The following is a 24,333-nucleotide window of genomic DNA, read 5'->3' as shown; positions in this document are numbered from 1 at the left end:
CTCCCCCGGTTCTCGCATAAACTGGAATACACCTCCACGGTGACGAGGAGGTGCGAGGTGCATCGGTGATGCGATAGCCCGCTTGAGCTCGTTAGATGAATGGGGCCGACACACGTACCAAGCACCCAACTAACCACCCTTGTTGAGCAGAAGAGAGAGTGAGACAGAGAAACTGAGGGTGAGAAGAAGAGAGTATCGTGTGTGTGTAAGAGAGAGAGAGAGAGAGAGAGAGAGAGAAATGGAGAACGAGGGACGACGCAGGAACAAAGGGTGAGGGTTTATAGGTTGGGGCGTAGGACAGAACACGAGGGCGGTTGGCGGTCGGGCCGAAGGGCAGACTGAGGGTTGCGGGGGTGTAGATAGAGAGAGAGGGGGGGGGAGAGAAGGAGAGGGGGAGAGAGAGAGAGAGAAAGGGACAGAGAGAGAGAGAGAGAGAGAGAGAAAGGGACAGAGTGAGAGAGGGAAGCAAAGGACGGGGCTGCTAGTTTGCATAAATTTAGGAAATACAGGCTGGAAAATCGATATCCGCATAGAGATTATAGATGGTGGTTGGTAGGCGCCGCGTAGCCGCAGCCTCCGTCGCGACGGCGTATGCGCTACATGTCTACGCTCTCTCTGCCGTCTACCCCCGACCACCCCCTCCGGCTGCACACCAACCCCCGTCACTCTATCTCTCTCTCTCGCTCTGACCGGCCTCTATGTTCACCCTCTCTCCCGAAAAGCTCGTGTGTACCCGTGTACTCGGATACTTCTTGCGGGTGTTGGTGGGTGCAACCAACCCCCCTCGCTGCTTTGCACCCCCACCCGAACAGAGAGGAGAGCCGTCTGCCGCCCTCTTCTCGCGTGATAGCAAGCCCGTACACGTTCTCCGCGTCCTACAATGTCTCTGTCTCGGTCCGGCCGACGATCCTCTTCTCTCCACCCCCGCAGTCTTCTTCTCCTCGTTCCCGCTCGTTTGAACCCCCCTCCCGGACACACCACCCCCTCGGACCTCTATCTCTGTTTCTCGGACTCTCGCCGTGTGTCGGGTTTTGTCTTCTCTCTGCACCCCCTTCGACCATCCCGCTCTCACTCTCTCTCTCTCTCTCTCTATCTCGAGTTTCGTTCCTTCTGTCGGATTCACCCCCTCGCAACCCCCCGGCTCGCTCACTCACCCCGCTGCAACGGAATTGAAGTAGTCGATATCGTCCTGCGGCCTGTCTCGAAATTAAGAGAAAACGACGGACTCGGAACCCTACCACCCCCTCCCCCCTCTTTCAACCCCCCGCGGCTGCACACCCTCTCCGAGGATTTTTCTTGCTCCCTTTCAAATTCTCTCTCTCTCTCTCTTCTCATCTTCGTCGCAACTCTCTCTGCTAATTTCTATCCCTTCTCTCCCGCGTTTTACTACCCCCTTCCATATCCCTTTTTTCGTTTTTCTCTGTTGTGTTAGTAGCTTAGAGAGAAACGTGTGGATGTGTGCTAGACGATTTCTTCCTTTCTTTCTTTCTTTCTGTGCTCATTTCTGTTCTTCTCTTCTTCGTCGTCGACGAATTTAGGGGATGAGGAACCGACTGGATGGGGGTGACTTTTTCGAGGACACGTTTCACGGGAACCAGACCCTTCGCGGAAGGGGTTAATCGCGTTCGACGATGGCCTGCGATTATTGGACGGCTCGGACGCCGTTTGAGAACGTAAACACCGGAGCGCACCCTCCTCGGGGTTCGTTCCGCTGGCAATTCACTGCGAGACGATGGTGTCCGACGAGGGGTGACTTTTTAGAGTGAATGGGATTCGGTTAGTCCTCGTGGTTTTCGGAGATCAGTTGCTAAACTGCGGAATTTTAATACAACCCTTATACTACTTCTTGTAATCAAAGCAGAACATTTCTATTTTGCATAAATATCAGCAGTCCAGTAATCACTGTAACCGTAAAATGACTATGAACTTACGTAAAGTAACCTGCACAAATTCACTACCGTCAAGCACACGTCACCCAACGTGTTAATAATTAATCTCCAATGTCTGTTAACGAGGGGTAGCTCCGAAGAGCAGAAAAATGTTCGAGGGGGTTGAAAGGAGGGTGCGATATCGACACGAAGCAGGACTCAACTTTTAGATCGCGATGTTCCGAGGCCTCGAAAGACTTAATTCCACCGGAATGAGAAATTGTCCCGTGCCACGCGAGTCTGAAAGACGAACGACTTAAAAATTCTTCTTAATCGTCCGTTTTAATAGCCGAAAATCCAACGAAACTTTCGGCCAAATTGCCTGGTTTTCCTGTTCCACTGATCGACACATCGAATAACGAAAGTTCAACCGATCTTCACACTTCAAAACCTACGATAAATATGTCCGGAGAGGAAGAAAAATGGCGCAGTGTCTACTACAAGACTGAAGAGGTCAGGACTATCTTATATGCGGAGCGACTTCAAACTTCGAAGCCAGTTTTTCCTTAATTATATTACATACTTCGGACTACAAATCACCGTTTTCCCAGTTATACGATAGACTCCCGAGTCTACACGTTTCATGACAGAAAGGAGATCCGGAGACTACAAACTACCGTTTTCGTCATAATGGCGGTGTCACCTTCGACTACGAATCGCGGTTTTCTTAGTTATGGGGTGAGCTTCCCAGAATTTACTCCTGCTATTTACGTATTCGTCGGGGTACGCGATAAAAACGACCTGGGGAATTCATGGGGGCCGAACATTGTTCTTCCATCGGTCCGCCATGTTGGATCCCACGGAAAATTGACGAACGTTCCGACGTATTTATACTTTGCATTAACTTATGTTTCTGACGATTCTTCAGGTTTATTCAAGAAGACTTCAAAATAAACTTTATACAAAGTAAAAATTATATTAATTGCCAGATACAGAGGAACTACATAGACGTTAATTTCTTTTCTAAATAAATTATCGTAGAGTTGAGAACAACAAAAATGTTGAAATCCTTTAGATGTGTTGGTTCACTTAAATATTTGAAATTCGTTGATAAATTCCTTAAAAATTGTTCCTAATCGAATCAAGGGTAGACCAGGCTTAAAACCGAAGCAGCAGGGCGAAGTGGTCGCAGAAGACGGGTCAAAGGGCGAGAGAGGAGGCAGTTGGCATCGCGGCGGGACACCAGAAGCGGGAAAGCATCGTTCCATTCCGAAAATGTTTTGCTCTCCGGTAGATTGAACCGCGGGGGCAATCGTTCTTCCACGCAAACGAGCGAATCGATCTTCGTTATCGTGTACGTCGCCGGCGCGTCGACCGTGTGCAACGCTTGTCCTCCGCTTTCTCGTCGTTGGACACTCTGTCCACGTACGCAGATGCTTTCCAGAAAGAGCCGGGGAAGAAAAGAAACAAGAGTGGAGAGACAGAGAGACACCGAAAAAGAGAGCGACGATGAGGGCAGAGACATTGAAAAAGAGAGAGCTGAAGAGAAAAAGAGCGAGAGAGAGAGAGAGAGCGAGCACATAAAGGAAAAAGAAAGAAGAAAACGCGATACACTTTTATGCAGTGTGTTTAGATAAAAAAAAAAAAGAAACGAGGAAAAAAGGCCGGAAAAAAGGAAACGGACTCGTTGACATGCGACGCGCGCCCCGGAAAATTGGAATGGACGTTCCGAGAGAGCGCCGGTCGTCGCCGACAGTTCTCCTCTTCCTCTTCGTCCTCCTGCTAGCCCTCTTTCCCTCTTCTGCTCTCCTCCGCGTCCTCTGCCGACTCTCCTATGACTCCTATATTTTTCCCTCCCCTGATCGCGATCTCTGAAAGCGGACCGATTCGAGCGGACCTCGGTGCATCGGAGATCGCGATCATCGTTTTCAATGGCCACTTTCTCGAGCCCCAGATATCTCCTCTGTGTGCCCACCACCCTGTGTGCGGGGCCGAAACCCGCGTCTCGCTTTGTCGCATTTCACCGTTACCAACCCGCAAACCCGGAAGTCTCGGGTGTCGCTGGACAGCTGACGTCCATGCAAATTCCAGGATTTCTTTTGCCCAGCGCAATCCACTCCTGCGGATGAATAAAAATGACCTGGTTTCGGCATTCCCCAGTTCAGATTTGCGGGCAGATTGATTTTCGTCGATCTGACCCGCTTCGAAATGGTTTTGGGAAGGTGGCACCCGTACTGTTGGTCCATTTATTATTTTTGATCGAGGAGAGAAAATGATTATTATTTTAATGTAGTCCTATCTTGCGGCTGCAGTCCTCCATTTTTAGAGAAGAAATTTAGAATAGGGGAGGAGTTTTGAAATGGTTCTAGATATCACGCGTCTTACATGTCGATTTGTTATAATTTACCGATCTCTATGCAAAATAAAAATTGTCTGCATAAATTGTACAAAACAGGAGTCAAATGGAAATGTGATTTTTTCTTTAATGATTTTAATCAGCTCGAATACGTTGATATTTCCAAATTCTTTTAATCTGTCCCCTATCAAATTGCACTTACTCATTTTTGTCATGATAATAATAATGTTATTTTTAATGCGTCAGGATTTAATGGCCGACAATCCCGTATCGAGTTTTAATAAAATTACACAGTATAATGGTAAGAATTGCAGCGTCGATTAAATTTGCAAATGGAATCGTCGATTATCGCCAGCGGCCTCTCTCTCTCTCTATCTCTCTCTCTCTCTCTCTCTTTCCTCCCTTCTCTCTCCTCACCACACTCGCAATTCCATAAAGCCCCGTTTCTATGATGGCAGAGGGCTCGGCCGGCCCTGCAGGGCTTCGTGCGACGCAGATTAAATGCACTTCATGTAAAATTCAACGCGACCCGCGGCAGCTTCGGGGATACTTTCATTTTTAAAAAAGTTCCATTAGCCGGCCGGAATTTTTATATCTCGCCCGCGGACTCGTTCCTTGTCGAACACGTGATCCGATCGAGACTCGAACCTTCCCTCGTCGCGCAAAAAGGACAAGAAACAACAGAGAACCAAAAAGAGCTGCTAGAATCTACGACTCCTTACGACACCGACAAAAAAAAGAATATTTCTAAAGAGATTTTTAGGGAGGGTGTGGTGAATGACATTCTTCAAGGACGGTTCTCAAGACATCTTTCAAAAAAATGTTCAATCACTTCAGAGACATTTCTAAAACCATTTTCAAAGATATTCGTGAAGAAATTTTAAGACATTTTAAAAACAGAATTTTTTTTTCTATTGTTTGTCATTTAAACTGTGAGAGCATTAATCGCGAGAGTATCAGGAATTAGTATCCAGCTTCCATAAATTAATTATAACAAGTCTGGCCCTCTCACACCCAAGAAAATATACATACACATCATTTCCAACAAAAGATACCCCGAAAAAAATAGTAGTAGCTTGCATTAAAGCTCAGTACATTTTCAACCACTTCTTCCTTCGAGATCGAATGTGTAGCTCGGATAAAAACAGAGAAATGCAGGCAAGTTTAATTCGGCTAAAAAAAGGTGCACCTCGCAGCCAGACATCGATTAAGAAAAAATCCTCGGCCAAAGCACCCTCCGTGGAGGGTTGCGGGTGAAAAAGAGCAAAAGATCCGGTCGCAGGGGATGAAGGGGGTTGAAAAACCGAGCATCGTCGGTGGCCGACGATTTTCCCTAAACACCGCGATATATCGATCCTGGAAGGAATCCTTTTCACGTCGAAACATCGGGTCCACTCTCTCTCTCTCTCTCCGTCTCTCTTTCTCTCTCTCTCTATCACTCGGCCACGTCCGTCGTTCTTTCGTCCGCTAAATACCGCAGCATCGCGAAATTAAAATATTGATCGAACAGCGTCGCGAGGGAGAATACGAATTGCGGTGGATAGAAGAGAACAACCCCCTTTTCCTGCGCCCTCGACCAACCTCCCCCCGTGTTTCCACCCCCTTCTCCGACTGCACGCCCCCCTTTTCTGCATGTTTCCGCCGGTTCGCAGAGAAAAAGAACCGGGGAAAAAAAGGAAACGAATCGGAGAAAAAAGAAGGCGAAGAGGGGAGAGAAAAAAGATTGCGGTCCCGGTCCGAAAATTCGAATGTCAATGACTCGTCGAACCGAGCGCCAAACTTAGTTCGATATCGAAAGTTCGTCGACTTTTATTCACCTTGTCCACCTCTGGCCACGACTTTTCGTCTTTTTACCTTTTTGCGTACAGACGGTACGGGATAATTTGCGACGGGGTGGAATTTGAGGGGTGGATTTTACCAGAGGACAGATCTCTTTTTGCCGTCTGGTTGTTTATTGTTCGGTAATTGCCTGAGGGATGCAAGCGTCTCTCGATATCGGTGCTCATTGGTTAGTTACAATTACAAAGTCTTTTCGTAGTATTTTAAGTAAACGTTTTCGAAGAAGCTTTTCACGTGAGAATTTTTGTATAAAGTCTAACTACCGTAGAAGCCATTTTTAAACCTGGAATGACAATAATTTTCTATTGTCTACTGAAGGAAATGATTGTTGTTTAAGCATTGTTGTTGCCGACGAAAAATTGAATAAATAAACGACGTATAAGAAAAGACAATACTGTCCTCGATTTCATGCAAAATGAATCGAGCGCTTTGTCGGAACGGCTCCGCTATTAACAAAGGCCCAAAAAGGATGGACAATCGTTTCACTGGAAAAATCGATATTCCCTTTGTCGAGAGAAATTCGGGTCCATCGATTCGGTCGAAAATTCAATTTTTCCCGAAAAAGTGGAACCCACAGCGACGCCGTAAATTCCTCGCGTTATGGATCGAGTGCGCGGAAACTATAAATTTCTTGAAACAAAATGGCCGAGGCTGGAATAGTTTCAAAGGAAGACAAATGAAACTGCATAGGGGACCCGGAACTACCAATATGTTATTCGAAAAATCCATAACAAAATACATAGAAGTGTTCTCTACAAAATTGGAGAAAATTCCATTCTTTCTTCAAGAATTTTAATCAGCCAACATATTTAGAAATATGTTAAATCTTCAAGTTTTTGGTAATAGAATTTAGAACATCGATTTTAACACAGGAAAATTAAATTCGATCGTATTAAAAGCTAGTACAGAAATTAATTTTCGGGAAGAGCCGGCCGGAAGTTCCGTCAAGTTATGGTCGCGGGAACCAGCAAATCTTGTCGGTGCGGTTCGAGTTGTGCTTGCTGTGCAACGTGCACCGTTTCAATATTTAAGGGTACCGTAACCGCGTCGACAGGAGAGAGCAAACACTTTATTTAATTAAAGCGTAAATCGAGCGACGTCCCGAGCTAAGACCGGAAGCCCGCGGCACTCTGGGACGCCGCCGCGTCGTAGAAACTTTTTCCGGGCGAGTTTTAATCGCGGGATAAGTCCGCGTCGCGTCGGAGAAGTTACTCGCGGCCCGAAGTTTCGATTACACTCTCGACCGACTGTTTTCTCGACTTCCGGGGGAATCCTGAGCGCATCATTGTCTCCCTTTATCGTCACACTTTATTAACACTTTATCCAGTCGACTGGCCCTTAATGGTTCCCCAACCATCGCGTTGCGTTTTCGATGATGTCTCGAGACTTCTTGTATACATTTTTGTGTATTGTAATGCAATTGTGCACGGGACAGAATTTGGCAAATTATTTCCGACTTGTGGTAGAGTGACACAAAAATTCAAGTTCATTTTAATTTGTGATTAAATTGAGAACTATACAAAAGACAAACCAACAATGTTTCTGAAGATCTTTTGCGTTGTGCAAAGCAATATCCAATAATGCACCAGTTGAAGTTCAATAATAATTATTTACATGAAGAAAAGCTAGTGAAGAAAAATTGATTTGGTTCGAATTGAAAATTGAGCGAATTGAAATTTCCTTTCGCAACCTTTCCTAGAAGTTTACTATGAATTCAATGACACAGCAAAATGGTCTATCGTGAAGTCAGGAGAGGAAGTTTGTACCAGAGTTTTAATTGTCTTCGAGAGAGGGAATTTCGTGGAAAATGTTGAAGTTCTCGGTGCCAAAAATTGTGAGCGACTGAAGGCAGCCGTTCGATTTTTGAAATTTTCCTCGAGGTTCATTAATGTCCCCTGTCGTGCTCGGATTGTTCTATTAATACAGGACCGTCGTTATAGGACGATTGAGAGCTACTGGCTTTCAGGCCTGAGCGATAGCGCGTCACGAGGACGCTTCGCGCCCGAAATAGTCCCAAACCTCATTATTTTTATTCGGAACTTATGAAATTAGCGGCACACCTACGGCTGTTCGGCTTTCGTGCAACCGTCCCACGTTTATGTTCCGTCGACTGACGGAGGTTTTATCGGCGAGTGTCTACAGTTGCTTGAAAATCGCTTCGTTGCGAGTATCGATCTCTGGGGCGTTAAACTTCGTCCATTTTGAAGCTACGAATTTTTCATCGTGGCTTTATTAAACTGTTATCGGAAATGTCTAATTTTCATATCGAGCTACCTCTTCGAAAACATTGCTGAACTATTTTTATTCAATTCTATGAACTGCGCTTGCTTCTCGATGGATTTAGACCATGTCTGCTTAACCCTCGTGACATAATCCCAAATGGGAATATCATAGCAATATAATTAATGTTTCAAATTTTATTGAACTTCTAGCATAGATCGTTTTAAATATATAAATACTCGTTTAGTCAAAAAAAAATACAAATTTGACATTTGTGCCCATAATTATGAAAGTGATCTAACAATAAGTTATATATTTCTTGTTTCGAGATATTTAAAGGAAAAAAGATATTAAATAACAAGCACTATCTAATGTTTCATTTTTGACAATATCGTAAAAATTACATTGATTTAATTTAGTTTAAAATAATGTGATGCGAAATAACTGTTACACTCATTCTTTTTAAATTTTGACTTGGACCACTTTCATAATTATGGGTACATTTAATGGGTTGGGCAGCCTACTCTTCCGTATTATCGAATTCTAAGACGTGCTAAATAAGTGCTAATAAAATACAAGATGATGTAAAATGTTTGTTGAGTTGGTGGGAAAGTAATGTCAGTTTTCAATGACATTATACAATCAATCATACTAGAATTGTAGAGGTTACAGGAAACATCAAGATATTTTGTAATTGGTGAAGAATGGGAATGACTGTTGATTGATTTGTAATGAAATGACTTTTCCACCAGTGAATACATTCTTTAGCCGTGTCACTCACCTGGAGTTCCTCCTTGCACTGACGTTCCTCTTCGAGACTCATCCGCTTCTCGTGTTTCTTGTAGTAACGCCTCTTGGCGGCTTGTAGGTTGAACCACGTGTACGAGAAAGACTTCACGAATGGTAGGAGGGCCTCAATGAATGGATGGAACTCATCCTGCGAGCACAAACAACGACAAACCAGTTAATACACTTCACATATCCATTGCAATAAAATTTCAAAACTCATTCATTCGCAAAGAAGCATTGGAATATAAATATAATTATTTTCTATCAAGGATTCTGTCAACTCCCAAATGCACAATCGCGTTCCTTCACAAACTTTTTCGCACACTACCCAACTGTTTACAAACACTTAAGACACACAACTATTTCCTGAACTGTGTACTATAATTTTTCATGATTATGGCACGGACAACCGCGGTAGACTGATTATCAACCCGTCCCTCTCTCCTTCAGAAACGAAACTCACCCCCTCCACTATCACAACCCTTGGTAATAACCTTCAGACATTGTTTGCCCAGTTTCTTATGGGGTCGAAGGGGGAAATGGAAATTCTCACCATTGGGAAAAAATTCGACCATATTATACGAGGGTCTCCACGGTTAGGGGTGAGTGTTTCCCTATTTCTCGGTCAGTTAACCGCCGACCTTCCTACGGTGAGAAATCGAGGTATGTCATTTTCTAATAAATGTACTTTTTATTTTAACCCTTTGCACTCGAAGCTATTTTGCTTTTAGAATTCGCTCATTTTGTCTCTAGAATATTTTCGCGTTGCACAGATCTGTTTCATTTTGTGTATTTATTTGTGGCACAATTAAACGTTCACCAATTTATCTAACAGACCTTTAGCAATATAGAAACTGTTTTAAATTATAATATATTTTTAGTGGTGCCTCGGAATAGAAAGTCGAGTGCAAAGGGTTAGTGTTGCAATTATTGTTGTATGTGGATAGTGTTAACAGTGTTATAAAGTTATTTGTAATTACTAAGTATCTACTAGACTGCGGATCTTTATGCATTTATAGCAAGATTAAGTAGATGAAATTCAAAATTGTTGAACATTTTTTAAAATTGAAGATGTCAATATTTGATTTCTTCTGTATTAAAATCGTTATGGGAAGAAATAACATTAGTTTCTACTTCTTGCAATCGATGCAATTTTCATTGTTTTTAAAGATCTGCAGTCTAGTAATTACACTAACTCAAGAAATAGATCTGCAACACTCGTCACTTGCAACAGACGCAAAATTTTTATTTTTCACGAACATCCACACAAATAATCAAGTTGCCCGAGCTAAGCTAACAGCCCCTAGAACATCAACCCTATAGAACACGCAGAAAACACTCGAAACTCCCATCGGCCGTTCAGAAATCCGATTTATCTCTCGAGGGGGTCTCGATCCCGACTCAAAATTCGCGCAAGGCCGCTTTTAATCATCCCGCTGCCAGTGGTTCTCGCGTGATTGTTCAGCCTCGGTCCCGTGATTCCGTTCGGAGCCGGCGGATTTTCTACGCGACGGATCAAACGGTCGGAAATCTCGTTTCGTCGTAGGACGACGATTTCCCAACAACGGCAGAAAGAAGAGGGTCGCGGAAGGAAGCTCGTCCTTATCGTAGCTTTCGTTCTCTTCCGGGATCGAAAGGTCGATGAATCTCCGTTTCCGGTCGGTGGGACGACGAACCGAACGGGGAGAGGATGGAAAAAAAAGAAGAGTGAGAGGATGCTGACGAGAGCTGAAGAGAGACGAAGGAACACGAGGAAAGCAGTGGAAAAAAAGAAACGGAGAGAGGGAGGTGGAAGAAGACAGGGATGGAAAGGAAGAAAAAGGCTTCTTCCCCCATCGTTCTCCGATTGTAGGTCGAGGATCGAGCTATTCCACGATCGCCGCGGGAGAATGGATCCGGCAAGCCTTTGTCAGGCAAATGCGGGTGGCAACCCCCGTCACGATCCTCGGTGGGGGGATGTAAACATCATTTTACGGGGGGATCAATTTTCGGCCGACTTCTCTATGGAGCACTCTCGCATGAAAATCAGCCCCGGTTGCGGAATATTCATCGGTGGAACAATAACGTACGTGCACTCTCATCCCCCTCTCGGTGCCACCACCCCGCTCTTTCGGCAACAGAAGAGGGGGTGGTGAAACCATCGAGTTGTAACGATGTGCTTGATCGACGGATTCGAGTGGACGAACGCCGGCTAATGGCGCGTGATGGATGCTCGCCGAAGAGCACAGTAGCCCGAGGAGAATGTCGCGGGGGTGGGAACAACGTCATTCCGACACCCCTTCGCAAGTCCCGTTGCCGGTTCCGCGTAAATAAACAGTGGGCCTCTTTCGAGCGCGAATTCTCTCACTTGCAACCCTCTAGAACCCCTCAGGACCGTTCACTATATTATGAGCCATCAAAAAAACACCCCCAAGAATTTTACCGGGAAAAAATCATTGCATACATTAACACTAGACCAACTCAGACTTTGTGCGGCTCCTATTATAATACGTGCTCTACTAAAGATATTTATACAATAAGTTCTTATAAAATTATTTTTATTATTTCAATAATAGTAAAATAATAAATCTGGAACCGGTTATTTTGACCGGTGGTGGTAGGTTCAGTGTTAAAAAGCAAATACACGAACCTCGACATTCTTCACCCCTACACATAGTAATTACCACAAATTCTCACTTTGCAGCCCCTAGAACATCCGAAAACTATTCAACCCCCTAAAAAAATGTCCGCGAATCATTTTCACCCCTCCCACACAGCCAGAAACAATTGCGCAACCAACAACCACCGATTCCCACGCATCTACCCTGTTAGCGGCAGCGTCTTCAAGTATTCAAACAACAAGGGTACGATCAGGGGAAATGTAGGAGAAGCCGAAGAACACGAAGGGTGGCCAGTGAACAAGCGTGAAAGGACACGCACCATCGAGTATTCGCAAGCACTGCGGCTGCTGTGGCACACTACCGTCTGTCTGTCCCTCCTGCCGTCCGGCTGTCAGAAGCACCGATTCTCGCAGTAACAACCGTCAGGGTCGCAATACTCCTCCGCCACCCTGTCGCAGATTGATCGTGGCCTCATCTGCACCACCGATGCGTGTACCTCTTCCCGCCTCCTTTCTCGATTTGGCCAAAACCGACCACTGTCGGCCTCCAAAATGTCGAAAGCGTCTCCAACCAAATCTCCTGGACACTCTTCTTTATCCACCCTCTTCAAGATCCTCTCTGTTCCGATGGAACCTTGGTCAAGTCTGTAGAATATTTGTGTCAGACGAGGCTTTGTTATTCTTCGCTAGCTTGCTATTCTTTTCCGGGGTTCTGGGAGACTCCCAGAGTCCGCCAAAATGTCTACACTACTATCTTTCGGTTCCCTCTTCAAGGTCTTCTCTCGTCTGACCGATTTCTCGAAAACTAGGGTAAAGTCTTTATATTTAGACGACACTTCTTTCTTCTTTTGCGATTCAGTATCCTTGACGAGGCTCTGGGTGTTTCCAGATGGTTAGATATGGCTCTAGATCGTTCAAGCTGACTCCAAATCCCCGGATCTTCCGATGACGATACTCTGTTGCCAAAAACAACCGCGTTTTTCGGTTTGAACACTGAAGCTGAACGACTCCGCGAATCTTTCCGACACGTGGACCCTCGATCGTGGCTTTTCGATTGTTTTATTTCTAGTGAAAAAATTAGAAGAGAAACTGTTTACCGAGTTACAGTATTATATCTTCTTATCAACCGGGATGGGCGTTTAAACTGTCTAATGTGAAACATGATTTTCTCGCGATTATTTTTGCTTTTTGGTGGTCTCCTCAGCATCTGGGAGGCTTCCCTTGCGAGAGTGTCCCGCTTTGTCACCGAGATTCGCTCGAGAACACCAAGACAGGAGAGCAAGACGCGTATTCTGCCGGCCGAGTATCTATAGGACACGTTATTTTCGGACGCGAACGAAAATCAAAGGCGTTAAGGAGGCGCACGGTGACGCCGCGGCCGTCGTCATCGCGGATAACACCGGGGAAAGAGACGTCCAGGGACGTCCCGTGGCCATTTTATCTTGTCCCGAGGGTTGATGAACCAGCGAATGCCGGGGAACCGTGGCGTTTCAATTCGACCCATTTGCGTCGTCAAGGAAAACGAAAAATGTCACCAATTTTTCACACTTGAACAAACAAATCGTAGAAGTTGATTTCACTTCACTTAATTTACAGAGGACTCAAAATATTTTTCAGCATGAGGTATCCATTTCGAACCCCCTAGGGGTGTACGAAAATTAATTGATTCATCGTAGATTACGGAATAAAAGAATTTTAATTGAGAATTTAATTTAGACTATTTTGTATTGTTTTATGATGTTTAGAAGGATTGTTTATTTAATGTGTAAGGTGACAATCAAGTGCCAGATGTTTTCGAACGGATCTCGAGTAGATTCGAATTATTATTTTTCGCAGACAGTGCGCACAGAGAATATAGACGCAGTGAAATTTTGCTATTTTCGTTGCCGACAGGATTGGGAAATCGGCATAACGAATTTCTAGAACAAAATGTCGTCACGCGGCGGCTAGTCACGTGGCAGCCAGCACGATAATCATGGAGGAACGCGCATCTAAGCGTCACTATAAATTCCGATGATAAAATCATTCTGAAAATAATTCTAGACAGTTCTCTCTCTCTCTCTCTCTCTCTCTCGATCTTCTAAATAATTGAACGACACGTTTGACTAAGCTTCCAACTATCCTAAGTAGACGTTTGTTGTTTCGGAGTTTCTCGAAGGCAGGGTGTTTTCGATGCAACCGAAATCGCGGAGCGTCATCGCGACAACATTCTATTTGCAACCGGGGCCTCGCTGGTGCCGCGAGTTTCGATGACAGTGTGCAGCATCAACAAAACGAATTTAGTATCTGCGCGGAGAAAGAGAATTCCCGGAGACAATCCGCGGCGTTCCGGCTGCCTTGCTTGTTCGCAATCGTTTCTGAGAAATTTCGCGCTATAACAAACTCCAGAACGCATCAAAATTTACTTGTTCGATGTCTGAACATTCGGAAAAGCAGCTAACTCACGCCTTCCACAAAGGAAAGCCATTGTATTCCTCAGTGAACCTACAGAACAGTGTCGGTGACTGGCACGCGTTTCCCTACAAACAATTAACAAAAGAGTGTAACAAAATACTGAAGATCAAACATGAAAAACAAATTTCATTTCTTTCCATCGAGATAAAAAAATTATCATTCGATCTACGAAATGTTTCAATTTACAATTTATGAAGTAAAACATTTCTATGTTTAAGTAAGAAGATAAATAAATAATCTTAGTTAACCACTCTTCTTTCTCCACATTACGCTCGAATTGAGAGCTGGATTTTTTCCAAAGTTACACGTCAACTACGATCCAATTTAATTCTGAAAACATCAATGTCCATATTTCCTGAATGGAGCACGAACAAACTGTCGGGCGAATTAAACAACAATTCCAATAAACGAGTATCATAGATTGGATGTGAGTGTACCAAACAAAGAGGCATGCGTCACGATCATCTACTATCACCAGAATCCCAAAAGCAGAGCCGAGAATACAAAAGTCCCGGCATGGAAGAGAGGGACCGGGACGAGCGCACGTGTCGCGTGAACCTTCTATTTTGCAAGTCGAGAAACTTGGTGCGTCGTTGTCGGCAATAAATCGGTGCGGTTCTGCACGGCTCGCGTGTTTATCACAACAAGGATACGTTTATGCACCGATCTCTGGTCCGGCATGGGATAAAAGTCGCGTAAACACGGCACTTCGAAGCAGGAACTTAAATCCAAAATTTCTGGCGATCGAGGAACGATCGATTCGATCCTCGAATCCCTAATTCACCGATTGGTGACATACTTCCATTATCCGGGTGATCCACAGTCAATTATCACTCTTCGCAAAATGGCCACGGGATCCACGAGACATTATCACGATCGTCAGTGATCTCGAGGAAATCGGTATCGGTTTCGATATCGATCATTTCTTTTATAACGATCAATTGACCGATCCACAATCAATTGTTACCACTATTCGAAAGAAGCCACGAGATCCACAAACTCTAATCATCACGATCCTCGTAGATCGACAATTTTTCGAAAAAAAATGGCCACGGGAATCACAAACCCTGAGCATCATCGCGATCTTTATAGATCTCCTACAAAGGGTTAGGTGTACGATTCTTTTCGACGAAATTGTAACAGTTTCTCAAAACGACAAGACATATCGATCATCAAAGAAGTAGTTCAGCCATGATCGAGAGTCCCTCAGCGAAGAGTCCCTCAGCGACCTTCCCTCGGAGCCTCTAGCTACTTACAAAACGATTTTCGAACACGTTCACCAACTCGGCGAGTTTCGTACGATCTAGATCTCATTGGGATCGATATCGCGCGGTGTGTTCCGTGGATCAGCTGATCCTTCGCAGGAGCGTCGATCCGAGCAGCGCAGTTCCCGGGCTGAAACTAGCCGCGGGTTCGATCGCTGTGAGATCCACAGGGGCGAGTAGATCGCGGAGCCTCGACACTGATCCACTCGATCCAAGGATCTGGTAGACTGCCAATGGGTTCACTCGATCGGTTCACGGCGATCGAGAGCGCACTATGTACCGTTGCTTTCGCCTCGATCGTGCCCCGTTAATATCCTCGATCCTTCACCTCGATGAACTCGATCGTTTTTCTTTTTTCGAAAACTCACGTGCGCGTAGAACTACGATTAGGGGTTGAAGAGCGATCTCGAGAGGGATCTATAGGGGGTTCGGGGTAGAATCTAGGGGCGCGCGCGATGCACGAGAACTGAACAGGTGCGAGGACGATCGATAGATCTCTGGCGGTAGGATCTCGACGCGAGACGTGAAAACGGGGCTTGGGACCGTCGACGTCGGAACGACGGGATCGACGTCGGTCGTCGCGACGACACTGAGACGCCGGTCGTCGAGACGCTTGTATCTAGACGCGCGCCGAAGGCACCGAGCGGCGCGGCGCGGCGTGGCGGCCAGGTACGGCACCCCAAACAGTTATTAATAGCCCCTGTCCTAGCTTACTAGATTTGCCCTCGAACCAACGCAACTTCTCCACCCCTCCCGCCCATCTTACTCCTCAAAGTCCCCTCTTAAACCGACGAACCGCTACCGTACTCCCCTACGGTCCTCCTCGAACGGATCTCCCTCTTTACGAGCCTAACCCCTTCTGCCGCTACGCTGACAGCCATGCTACAGCGCGAATCATAAATGGCACCTACCCTTTACCACGATCGCTACCACTGTCACAGATATGTCACGTCCTCAATTTCGAAATTTTTTAAAACTAGCTATACCCGGCCACGCGTTGCTGTGGCACTACCATTTTTACCATATTTTACCGTTTTGACCATATTTCTGCTTCTAACTTTTGTAAATCTGTTGTACTCATGTCATAGACTTTCGCACGCTAAGTAAGCCTAAGTTTGCCCAAAACTTATTTACGACAAACGGTTCAAAAGTTACGGCCGCAAATACCTTAAACCAAAACTATCAACATTTTCGAGTTTATATCGTTTTTTGCATGACCCCTCAGATCGCGTCGGAGAAAAAAATGTCAGATATGAAAGTTGTAGAGAATTAAATCTCCAATCGCCAAGGTGGTCTCAGATTTTTCCTAAAATCTATCGTTGAAAAGCTACAGCTGTTTGAAAAGTCGGTAAACCAAAAAGTTTAAGAAAAACGCACACTTTCTGTGTTATGACTCCTAAACTATGCAACCTACAGAATCGGGTCAGTGGCCATTTGAAAGAACTCGGCGAGCTGAATCCAATGAGTACCTCAAATTGAATATTGTTGCTACCAGTCAGAAGTTATAAGCAGAAACGTGCCCAAAAGAGGGCGAAAAACTTTTGAACGAATGGACTTTTTCGAATGCGGATTGTCCTAAAACCTTCGCGAAGAAACGCTGCGTCTAATGGCTTAAACCCCAGCTTTCTACGTTCAGCCATTTCGGAGATCTCAGATTATGAACAAACATTTACATTTTTATTTGTATACATAAATTGGTTAAGTCACGTTTACACACTTCGTTGTGTAAATACGGAGTACACAGAATAATATATCGAGATTCTGTGGCTTCCTCCTGCTAAATTCTTCTGGTGGGTTATAAAGTAAATAAAAACCTTAATAAAGTGTAGTAACACAAAATTCTATCGATCACATTTGAAGTCGTTGTTCGAAAAAGTTTCAATTTTAATGAATTTCTGCTGTGCACGATTTTCTTAGCAAATTTCCTTCCTCTGTATCGTTTTAGTTAAAATTTATAACAGTGGACGGTACTTTCGGAATTTCTAGTCGAAATTCCGTACTTTTCGTTTTTCTTTCCGTTTCCTCTTTTTCCGTTTCGTTTTTGCGTTTCGAACGCACCGGACTCTCCCCAAGCCTGGTCGATAAATGCGGTTCACCCTTTTTGCGGTTGGAATTTGTATTTCGGTTGTTGCGGGACCGTGTTCTTTTTCTTCTGCCGCACTGTGATGGTTTCGGAACGGTGGTGGTTTCATGGGAGCTCGTAGAAAATGAATCTCCCTTGCATTCGAATTCGAAAATATTTTATGCTTTCCCAAACGGAATAATACAAATCGATATCTGTATGATAATTAATAGAGAGTGCGGATTTTATGAATTTATAACAAAAATGATGGGGTAGGATTTGAAACCGTAAAACAACACAATTCATTAAAATTATTAAGTTGTAAAAAGATCCACAATCCAATAGTTACGTGGGAGTCGCATGAAAGGGTAGTAAATCAGAGGGTAGTCAAAAATATTGCGCTCAATAATTTCATAACTTTCGGTACAGCTTTTCAAGTGTATTAATAAATAACTTGACGAAAATACTTTGAAAATTCTGGATCCGTGCGCCGAAATAAACGGGAATTAGAAGATCGAAAACCTAAACAGACCGAACAGCGAGAAGGCAGAAGCACTCGGGACAGATTCTGTCGAACGGTAAAATTTCCGCTGCGACACTTCTCGATGGTAGCTAACCGGGGAATTCGCTGGGGACGATCAGCAAATTGCGCGAAACTCGACGAAGAAGGCCAGTCACACAATTGATTCTTGCCACGTTTTAATTCCCCGCGGAGGCTGCCTGTCCTGCCGGCCGCGTTCCGCGTCGATAAACCCGCGGAAAAAAAACAATGGAATCGACTTTTTCGAAACGCTAAAAATAGGCTTGCATCGTGAATCGACGCTCTCGGTTCTATGGAGCCTGAAAAACATCGCTAAACGGGCTGCCAATTGTTCGGACTTGGTCGTACTTTACACAACAGTATCGACAGAACTGCTGCAACACGTCTATACAAAGAACAAATTACTCCGGTAACAAGAGTGGGAACGTAATCCATTTCATCGACAAAATTTAATTCGTTCGAACCACTTTATTTTATATAGAATCTTTTAATGAATTCATGATTTCATCCGATGTTGCAAGTTAGAAATGTGTCTATCAATTAATAGCTTCAATTAGTAATTATTTCGGGGGTTATTTGCGACTCGAAAAATCTCTCAGTGTTCTCAAAATTATCCTAACAGCTCCTTCAAAACATCACGGCACAAATTTCCCCCAATCTTTCTAAAAAATTAAATTTCGTCTAAAAAAGAGACGCCAGCTACGATCACACGGATTTGACTTGAGAATCTCCCGCCTCCTCAAGCAACCAAACAATCCTCAACAGCCTGGTAATCACATTCAATTATCATTTTCTGCATAAAACGTCTTCTTTATACCAGCAATAATTTTTCGTTTCATCAACCGCAAAGTTCTCGAATCGCATGTACCCGGAAAATCCGACAAAATCCCAAGCGAAATGAGAGCCGAACAAGCAGAAGAACAGCAATTCCCTAAGCACGTAGCAGAACTCGTATCGTCATCGTCGGATCTCGAATCGAGAATCGTTCCAAGGCGAGTCAGTTTCCAGCCAATCTGTCTTATCTAGCGAAAATACGTCCGTCCGAGCGTCGCGGGAACAAAACGAGGATGAGTGTGGGGTCCGGGAAGTGGGTTGGTCGCTATCAAAAATTGCGAGCGGTGTGTCTGCATCGGCTCCATGCATAACGGGTCTCTATCTGCCGCGAAGTCTATGTCAGTGTCTATCTTAGGTGGCGGCGAGGAGTTTGGCTATCGATCGGCTTCGCCAGCAGCAGCAGTAGCAGCAGGCAGCAGCGTGCTCCCTCTCGTTCCCCTTTTTCTTTCTTCCTCGTCGTGTCTTGTTCCGGCCGTTCCGCCGCCGCTTCTCACCCCCTCCGCGCGTTTTCTTCTTGTTCCTCGTCGTCGTCGTCGTACGCGGAACAAGCCACGCGGACCGGACCCGCAAAACACGGCTCCACCAACGTCCGACATTTCGCTGTCCGTTTCTTACTGCGGAGAGACCCTGCCACCCCCTCGACCACCCCCGCACTCTCGTTCCCTCGCGGCCACCTACTTCGTTTCCGGGGGCGAGTTCGACCGAGTCTTTGGAACGCTTAACCCCCGGACACGCGCGATCGCGACTCCGCGGACACGATTTATGGGGTACGACCGTCGCCCTCGCTGCCGCGCAGATCCTCGTAGTCGTAAGGGGTGAGAAATTCCTCCAGGGTGTCAGGAAATCCACCCCCGAGGCCGCTCTGTCGGCGAGTGCGCGGTTTTTAACTGTGACGCGGTTTTGTCGACTTTTAGGGGCCTGGACAGTGGTGTGGCTACTATCTTTCGTATGGGGGCAATTTTTATATTGTGCAAGCGATGTTTGAAAAAATTCTCTCGGTGCCAGCAACTAGAAATGTAGTCCTACCACGACAAGAAAAGAATGTATGTCACTAGGCATCACAGTAGCCAGAGAGTTAGCTACCCCAAAAAATTAAATACATTATTTAGCTCCTCCAGAAAAAGTGAGAGACCCGTTAAACGAGACACGTATCTCTCTAATAAGAATGTTTCGCGTTTGTTTATGTGGAATTGTAGCTTCGTACGATGCAAGAACCGCCCTCAGGGTGGTCTAACTTTCGGAACGATTATGGCAAGGTTATGTTCGTCACGTGAGGAGCAGTTTTACCAGGGAATCACGCCGGTAATGCACACGGCCAACGTATCAGGGCACACCATCCCGAGTAAATATCGCGTTCGCCGCGCTAATGACTGTTCTAAGTTTGCAGGAGACGAGGACGCCGGTTCCCCGAGGACAACGAACCTTCTCCGGGCTATATCCACGCGACATTTCACCGCCTAAGTGGGCTACGAAATTCCGGATTGCCGTGGCAAAAAGTTCACCGCGATTCGCGCGCGCGATGCTCGCCGAGAACTGCTCCCAATTCCGGCGGCGTGCACCGTGATCGAACGAGAGCTAAGTATGTCTTCGAGAACTGATGTCCTTTAATATCGCGTTGTATCGTTATACATTCATTTCTTAATACTGTCCCCAACAGCTCTTTTATTACATCTTCAATAGCTGTATTAAAATTCTCGCACACGGTTCGTTCAAAAATGAAAGAATATTGTCCCGTCAATATTGAGGCGATAATAGATGAAAAGTCTTTGGAAAATCGTTTCACATGATTCATAGAAAATTGTGCAATCTTATGCAATCAATGTCAAAGCAATAGGGGATGAAAGTCTTTCTAGAATCCGTGCATGTGTCTCATAAATGCTATTCAATTTTATCCAATCGATAGTAAGACAATAGGGGATGACGAACTTAAAAAAAAATCCTTGAATATGACTATCAGAAAATCATCAAATATTGTTCAATGAAAGATCAGACAGTAGGGGATGAAGTTCTTCGAGTTCTATCAAACTTTTACATACGATTCGTGAAAAAAGAAGAGAATATTAGAAACTGTTTTTATACAATCCCAAATATCTTTCTATAAAATTGCAAAAAAAATCTCAGAGCAACTAAAATTAAACGTACAACTAATACCAAAGCTAGACACCATCCTCCAGTCCGCGCATCCCTCATCATCCCCTAGAATAGCACGCAATGGCAGAGAAAAGCTGGGGAGCACCAGCAGCCGCAACTCTAATTCACCCTTAATTCCGCCTAAACTCGACTGTCACCGTGCCGCGAGCGAACAACCATCGGAAAGAAGGTATCGCGGTTCTAGAGAGGAAGCATAGTCTTCGGGAATCTGGCGAGTCGTCGCCGGGCATCCCCTAATTCATCAGCCAGCCAACGGGAAAGCAAACACGGCGGAGCTGGGCAAACAAACCGTGCTCTAGACTCAATGAAATCGCCAATGAAAAGGACCAAGCGTGACGAAGACGGTGCTACGAGGAGGAGAAAGAGTATCTCGCTGACTCTCGCTCTCTTAGGCGACACGAGCAGATCTATCGTGTCAAGGAGCAAGTGCGATCTAAATATAAAAAGAGAGAAAAATCAGATTGGAGCGTGTGACGGCGTCGGGACGTCGCCGTTACGTAAGCCTCGTGATTATCGATATAAATAGGCGGGATCCCTTGCATAATTAGGGGCGAGGAGTGCAGAGGGTGGCACTTCGCGGGAACGAAAGGCTGCATTGCTGAAAATCAGCTGACGAACACCCTCGGACCAGCCGGAGACATGACAAGCACGCGGAACAATCGCGGACAGGTTCGCGTGCGCGAACACCGTCTACAGGGTGTTTTACAATACGGTACAAAAACGGCGAGAAAAGTTCGTGTAAACACCCTCTCTGTGTGTGACCTTGTTCGGAGTTATGGCCGCTTTTCGCTTCAATAATTCGCGATAGCTGGCTGTCTTGTCCGACGTCTCTACACGAGTTTCGCATTCATTTATTTTCCATTGCCTTGCAAACCGTGTTAACGATTTATTTTACAGTCACAGTGACTGGAACTTCTTTGACATTTAGAATTTCTTAAAAGAAGGTGGAAGTTAATATTTATTGTACGTTTATATGTTCCCAGATGGTTATGTATATCGAAAACGGGATAGAATTTGATTACGGTTTGTAGAAAATTTATAACAAATTTCTTTAATTTATAAAAGATTGTTTCTCATTTCAAGTTTGGGATCGGCGATCAACACCTCGGATAATCGCCGAATCAATTAGCCCCTCCAGGCGAGATCGGTGATCAGGTTTCGCGCGATTACGTAATTTTCTGATCGGCCAGGTCTGACGGAGAAAATCCGACGGCTACACGGATTTTGGGGCGGCGAATTTTCACGGTACCAGCTTCCCGTGGCGAGTGTCGAGGCACGAGCGAGCATGAAACCGGTGTACATGGTCGCTCGCGTGATTTCACCAGTGAATCAGCTCCGGCGGAGGATTTCCGCGAAAAAAAATCGAGAGAGGAGGTTCTGCACCGGCGAGGAACGTACCGGTAGCAAAACACCGGTGTTTACGTCGCTGCCGGATGCGTTCCGCAATAATCCACTGGAAAAAGTTCGACGACGTGCACGCGAGTCGCACGTGCGCCCGCGACCACTTCCGACCACCCTTCTGCAGCGCGCTCTTTCTCTCTTTCTCTCTCTTCATCCCTCTTTCAACAACAAATAAAGCCGTCCCTCGGGAGGCAGCGAATCGGGAAACAACAGAGAGCAAATCGCTAATTGCGGAAAGTCGAAATTTCGAGCCACTGGAAACTAGTTTCGAGTCGTTACTCTTAGGAACAAATTTTTAAAGGGGTAAATCTAGGGGATGTCGACCGCGGAAGATTGTTTTCGGATGGTTCGAGTGTTTCTCGAGGCGCTGAGAATTTTCAACCGGTAGAAATTCAAGAAAGAATTTATAAGTCTCGTTTAGGAAGAAGAGATGGTTTTTGAAACAACATAAAATATTGTTCAAGAATGCTTGCAACAACCCTTGAAATATACGAGACATTTTTAACACAATAGAAATTGAAGACACAAGTGCAGACACTTATACAAAGATAATGTCAGCGAGCAGTTTTAACAGACAGAATTTTATGAAAATAAATTTGAGATTGTTTAAAGAGGACGTAAACAGTTTGTTTTTTAAAGAAAGATCATTTCCGAAGCATCAAAACAGAATGGTCGAAATAGAGTTTTAAACAAACAAGATTTGTATATAAAAATATATTTGATTTCACCACCCCACAACACTGTAGAATTCAGAAGTTTGGAAAAATCGTCTTGAGATATGCAAACTAAGAACACATCCGTTTCTCCTCGCATTATACAATAAACATTATTCTCCGTCGTCTCAAAACATTCCTCAGTGTCTTCAAAATCACCCTAACAACATCCCCAAAACGTCCCCTCACAAGATCTCCCCCAATCACCCTAAACAATCCACTCGAAACCACACTGATCCCAAAAAGCTGGAAACTACGGTCACGCGAATTCGACTTGAGAATCTCCCGCCTCCCCTAACAATCAAACAATCGTCACCGGGCTGACAAGTCTGAATCCATTCCACCGGCTCTCAAAAACCAAAATGCTATCAACTGGGACCCTAGAGCTCCCTAGATCACATTAGAATCTCTTAGAATGTTTAGCAGGCGTCACACGCGGAAGCGTCAAAGCGTGGCACGCGGCGTGGTCTGGCGCACATCGCAAACACCATCGCTCTCTCTCTCTTTCTCTCTCTCTGGCTCACCCTCTGAAGGTGCCAATACACTAGCAGGTAACTTGCTTAATTTTTCGCGACTCTTGCGACACGTGTAAACTGAAATAGCGACCAGCAAGTTTAACTGATTGAAGCAGATTCTCGAAACAAATGTATAAACGATATTTCCAAACAAGTGTACACACTTCTGCAAGTTGCTCTCGGAGAGCGAAACTATGTGTAAACAAGATTCGCAAACAAGTGTACACACCGCATGTTGCTGCGTGTCCGAAACTATCGCAAGTTGCAAGCGTATTCGCACCCTCGAAGCGTAAAAAGCGGAAAGCAGGGTAGTAAAATCGGTCACTGGTTTTTAGGAAACGTGCGTGCGAAGAAATGTAACAGCACACCTGTCCTACGGAAGGGGCCTGCAGGTAAGTCGAGACATCCGGTTCCACCATGCAGCTCCTCAGTGTGTCCGGGATGAACATTAGTAGCTGGGACGTCGTCGGCGGTGGCCCAGGCTGATAAAGCCGGCTGGCACGTTGCTGACGGTCCTCCAGCGAGCGGGTGCCCGCCAACAGCGTCGTGCTGACGTGGTCGGACGCCTACGATCACCAGGGGACCGTGGTCCAGCAGGGGGACGTCCGGCGTGCGCCCGGTGACGTTTTCCTCGGTTGGTCCCGCTTGTAGACGCACCTGTCGGCGTTCTTGGATGCGAGCCGGGCCCGGCGGTCCCTGTCCGCTTCAAATCCGCAGTAAACGTGT

At 45.3% G+C, this 24,333-nt stretch overlaps 1 protein-coding gene across 9 annotated transcripts in view; it reads right to left on the bottom strand.

The window, feature by feature from the left end:
- The window catches only part of Nfi (Nuclear factor I), a 92,549-nt gene extending 68,438 nt beyond the window's left edge, over positions 1-24,111 (bottom strand). For 8 of the 9 annotated variants that reach the window (XM_076435206.1, XM_076435209.1, XM_076435210.1 and 5 more), the window contains exons 1-2: positions 23,976-24,111; positions 9,065-9,220 (exon numbers count right to left, since the gene is read on the bottom strand). In XM_076435206.1, the coding sequence (XP_076291321.1) occupies positions 9,065-9,220; positions 23,976-24,056 (237 nt within the window). In that variant the 5' untranslated portion in view covers positions 24,057-24,111. Of the gene's footprint in view, positions 1-9,064; positions 9,221-11,991; positions 12,628-15,381; positions 23,942-23,975 lie in introns of those variants that run through there. The other variant, XM_076435211.1, reaches the window with a different exon arrangement.
- Positions 24,112-24,333: the final 222 nt, after the last annotated feature.

This window comes from Lasioglossum baleicum, chromosome 12 (assembly GCF_051020765.1).
Source record: "Lasioglossum baleicum chromosome 12, iyLasBale1, whole genome shotgun sequence".
Taxonomy (NCBI): domain Eukaryota; kingdom Metazoa; phylum Arthropoda; class Insecta; order Hymenoptera; family Halictidae; genus Lasioglossum; species Lasioglossum baleicum.
The sequence above is the reverse complement of the archived record's forward strand: the minus strand, read 5'-3'. Positions and strand labels throughout refer to the sequence as shown.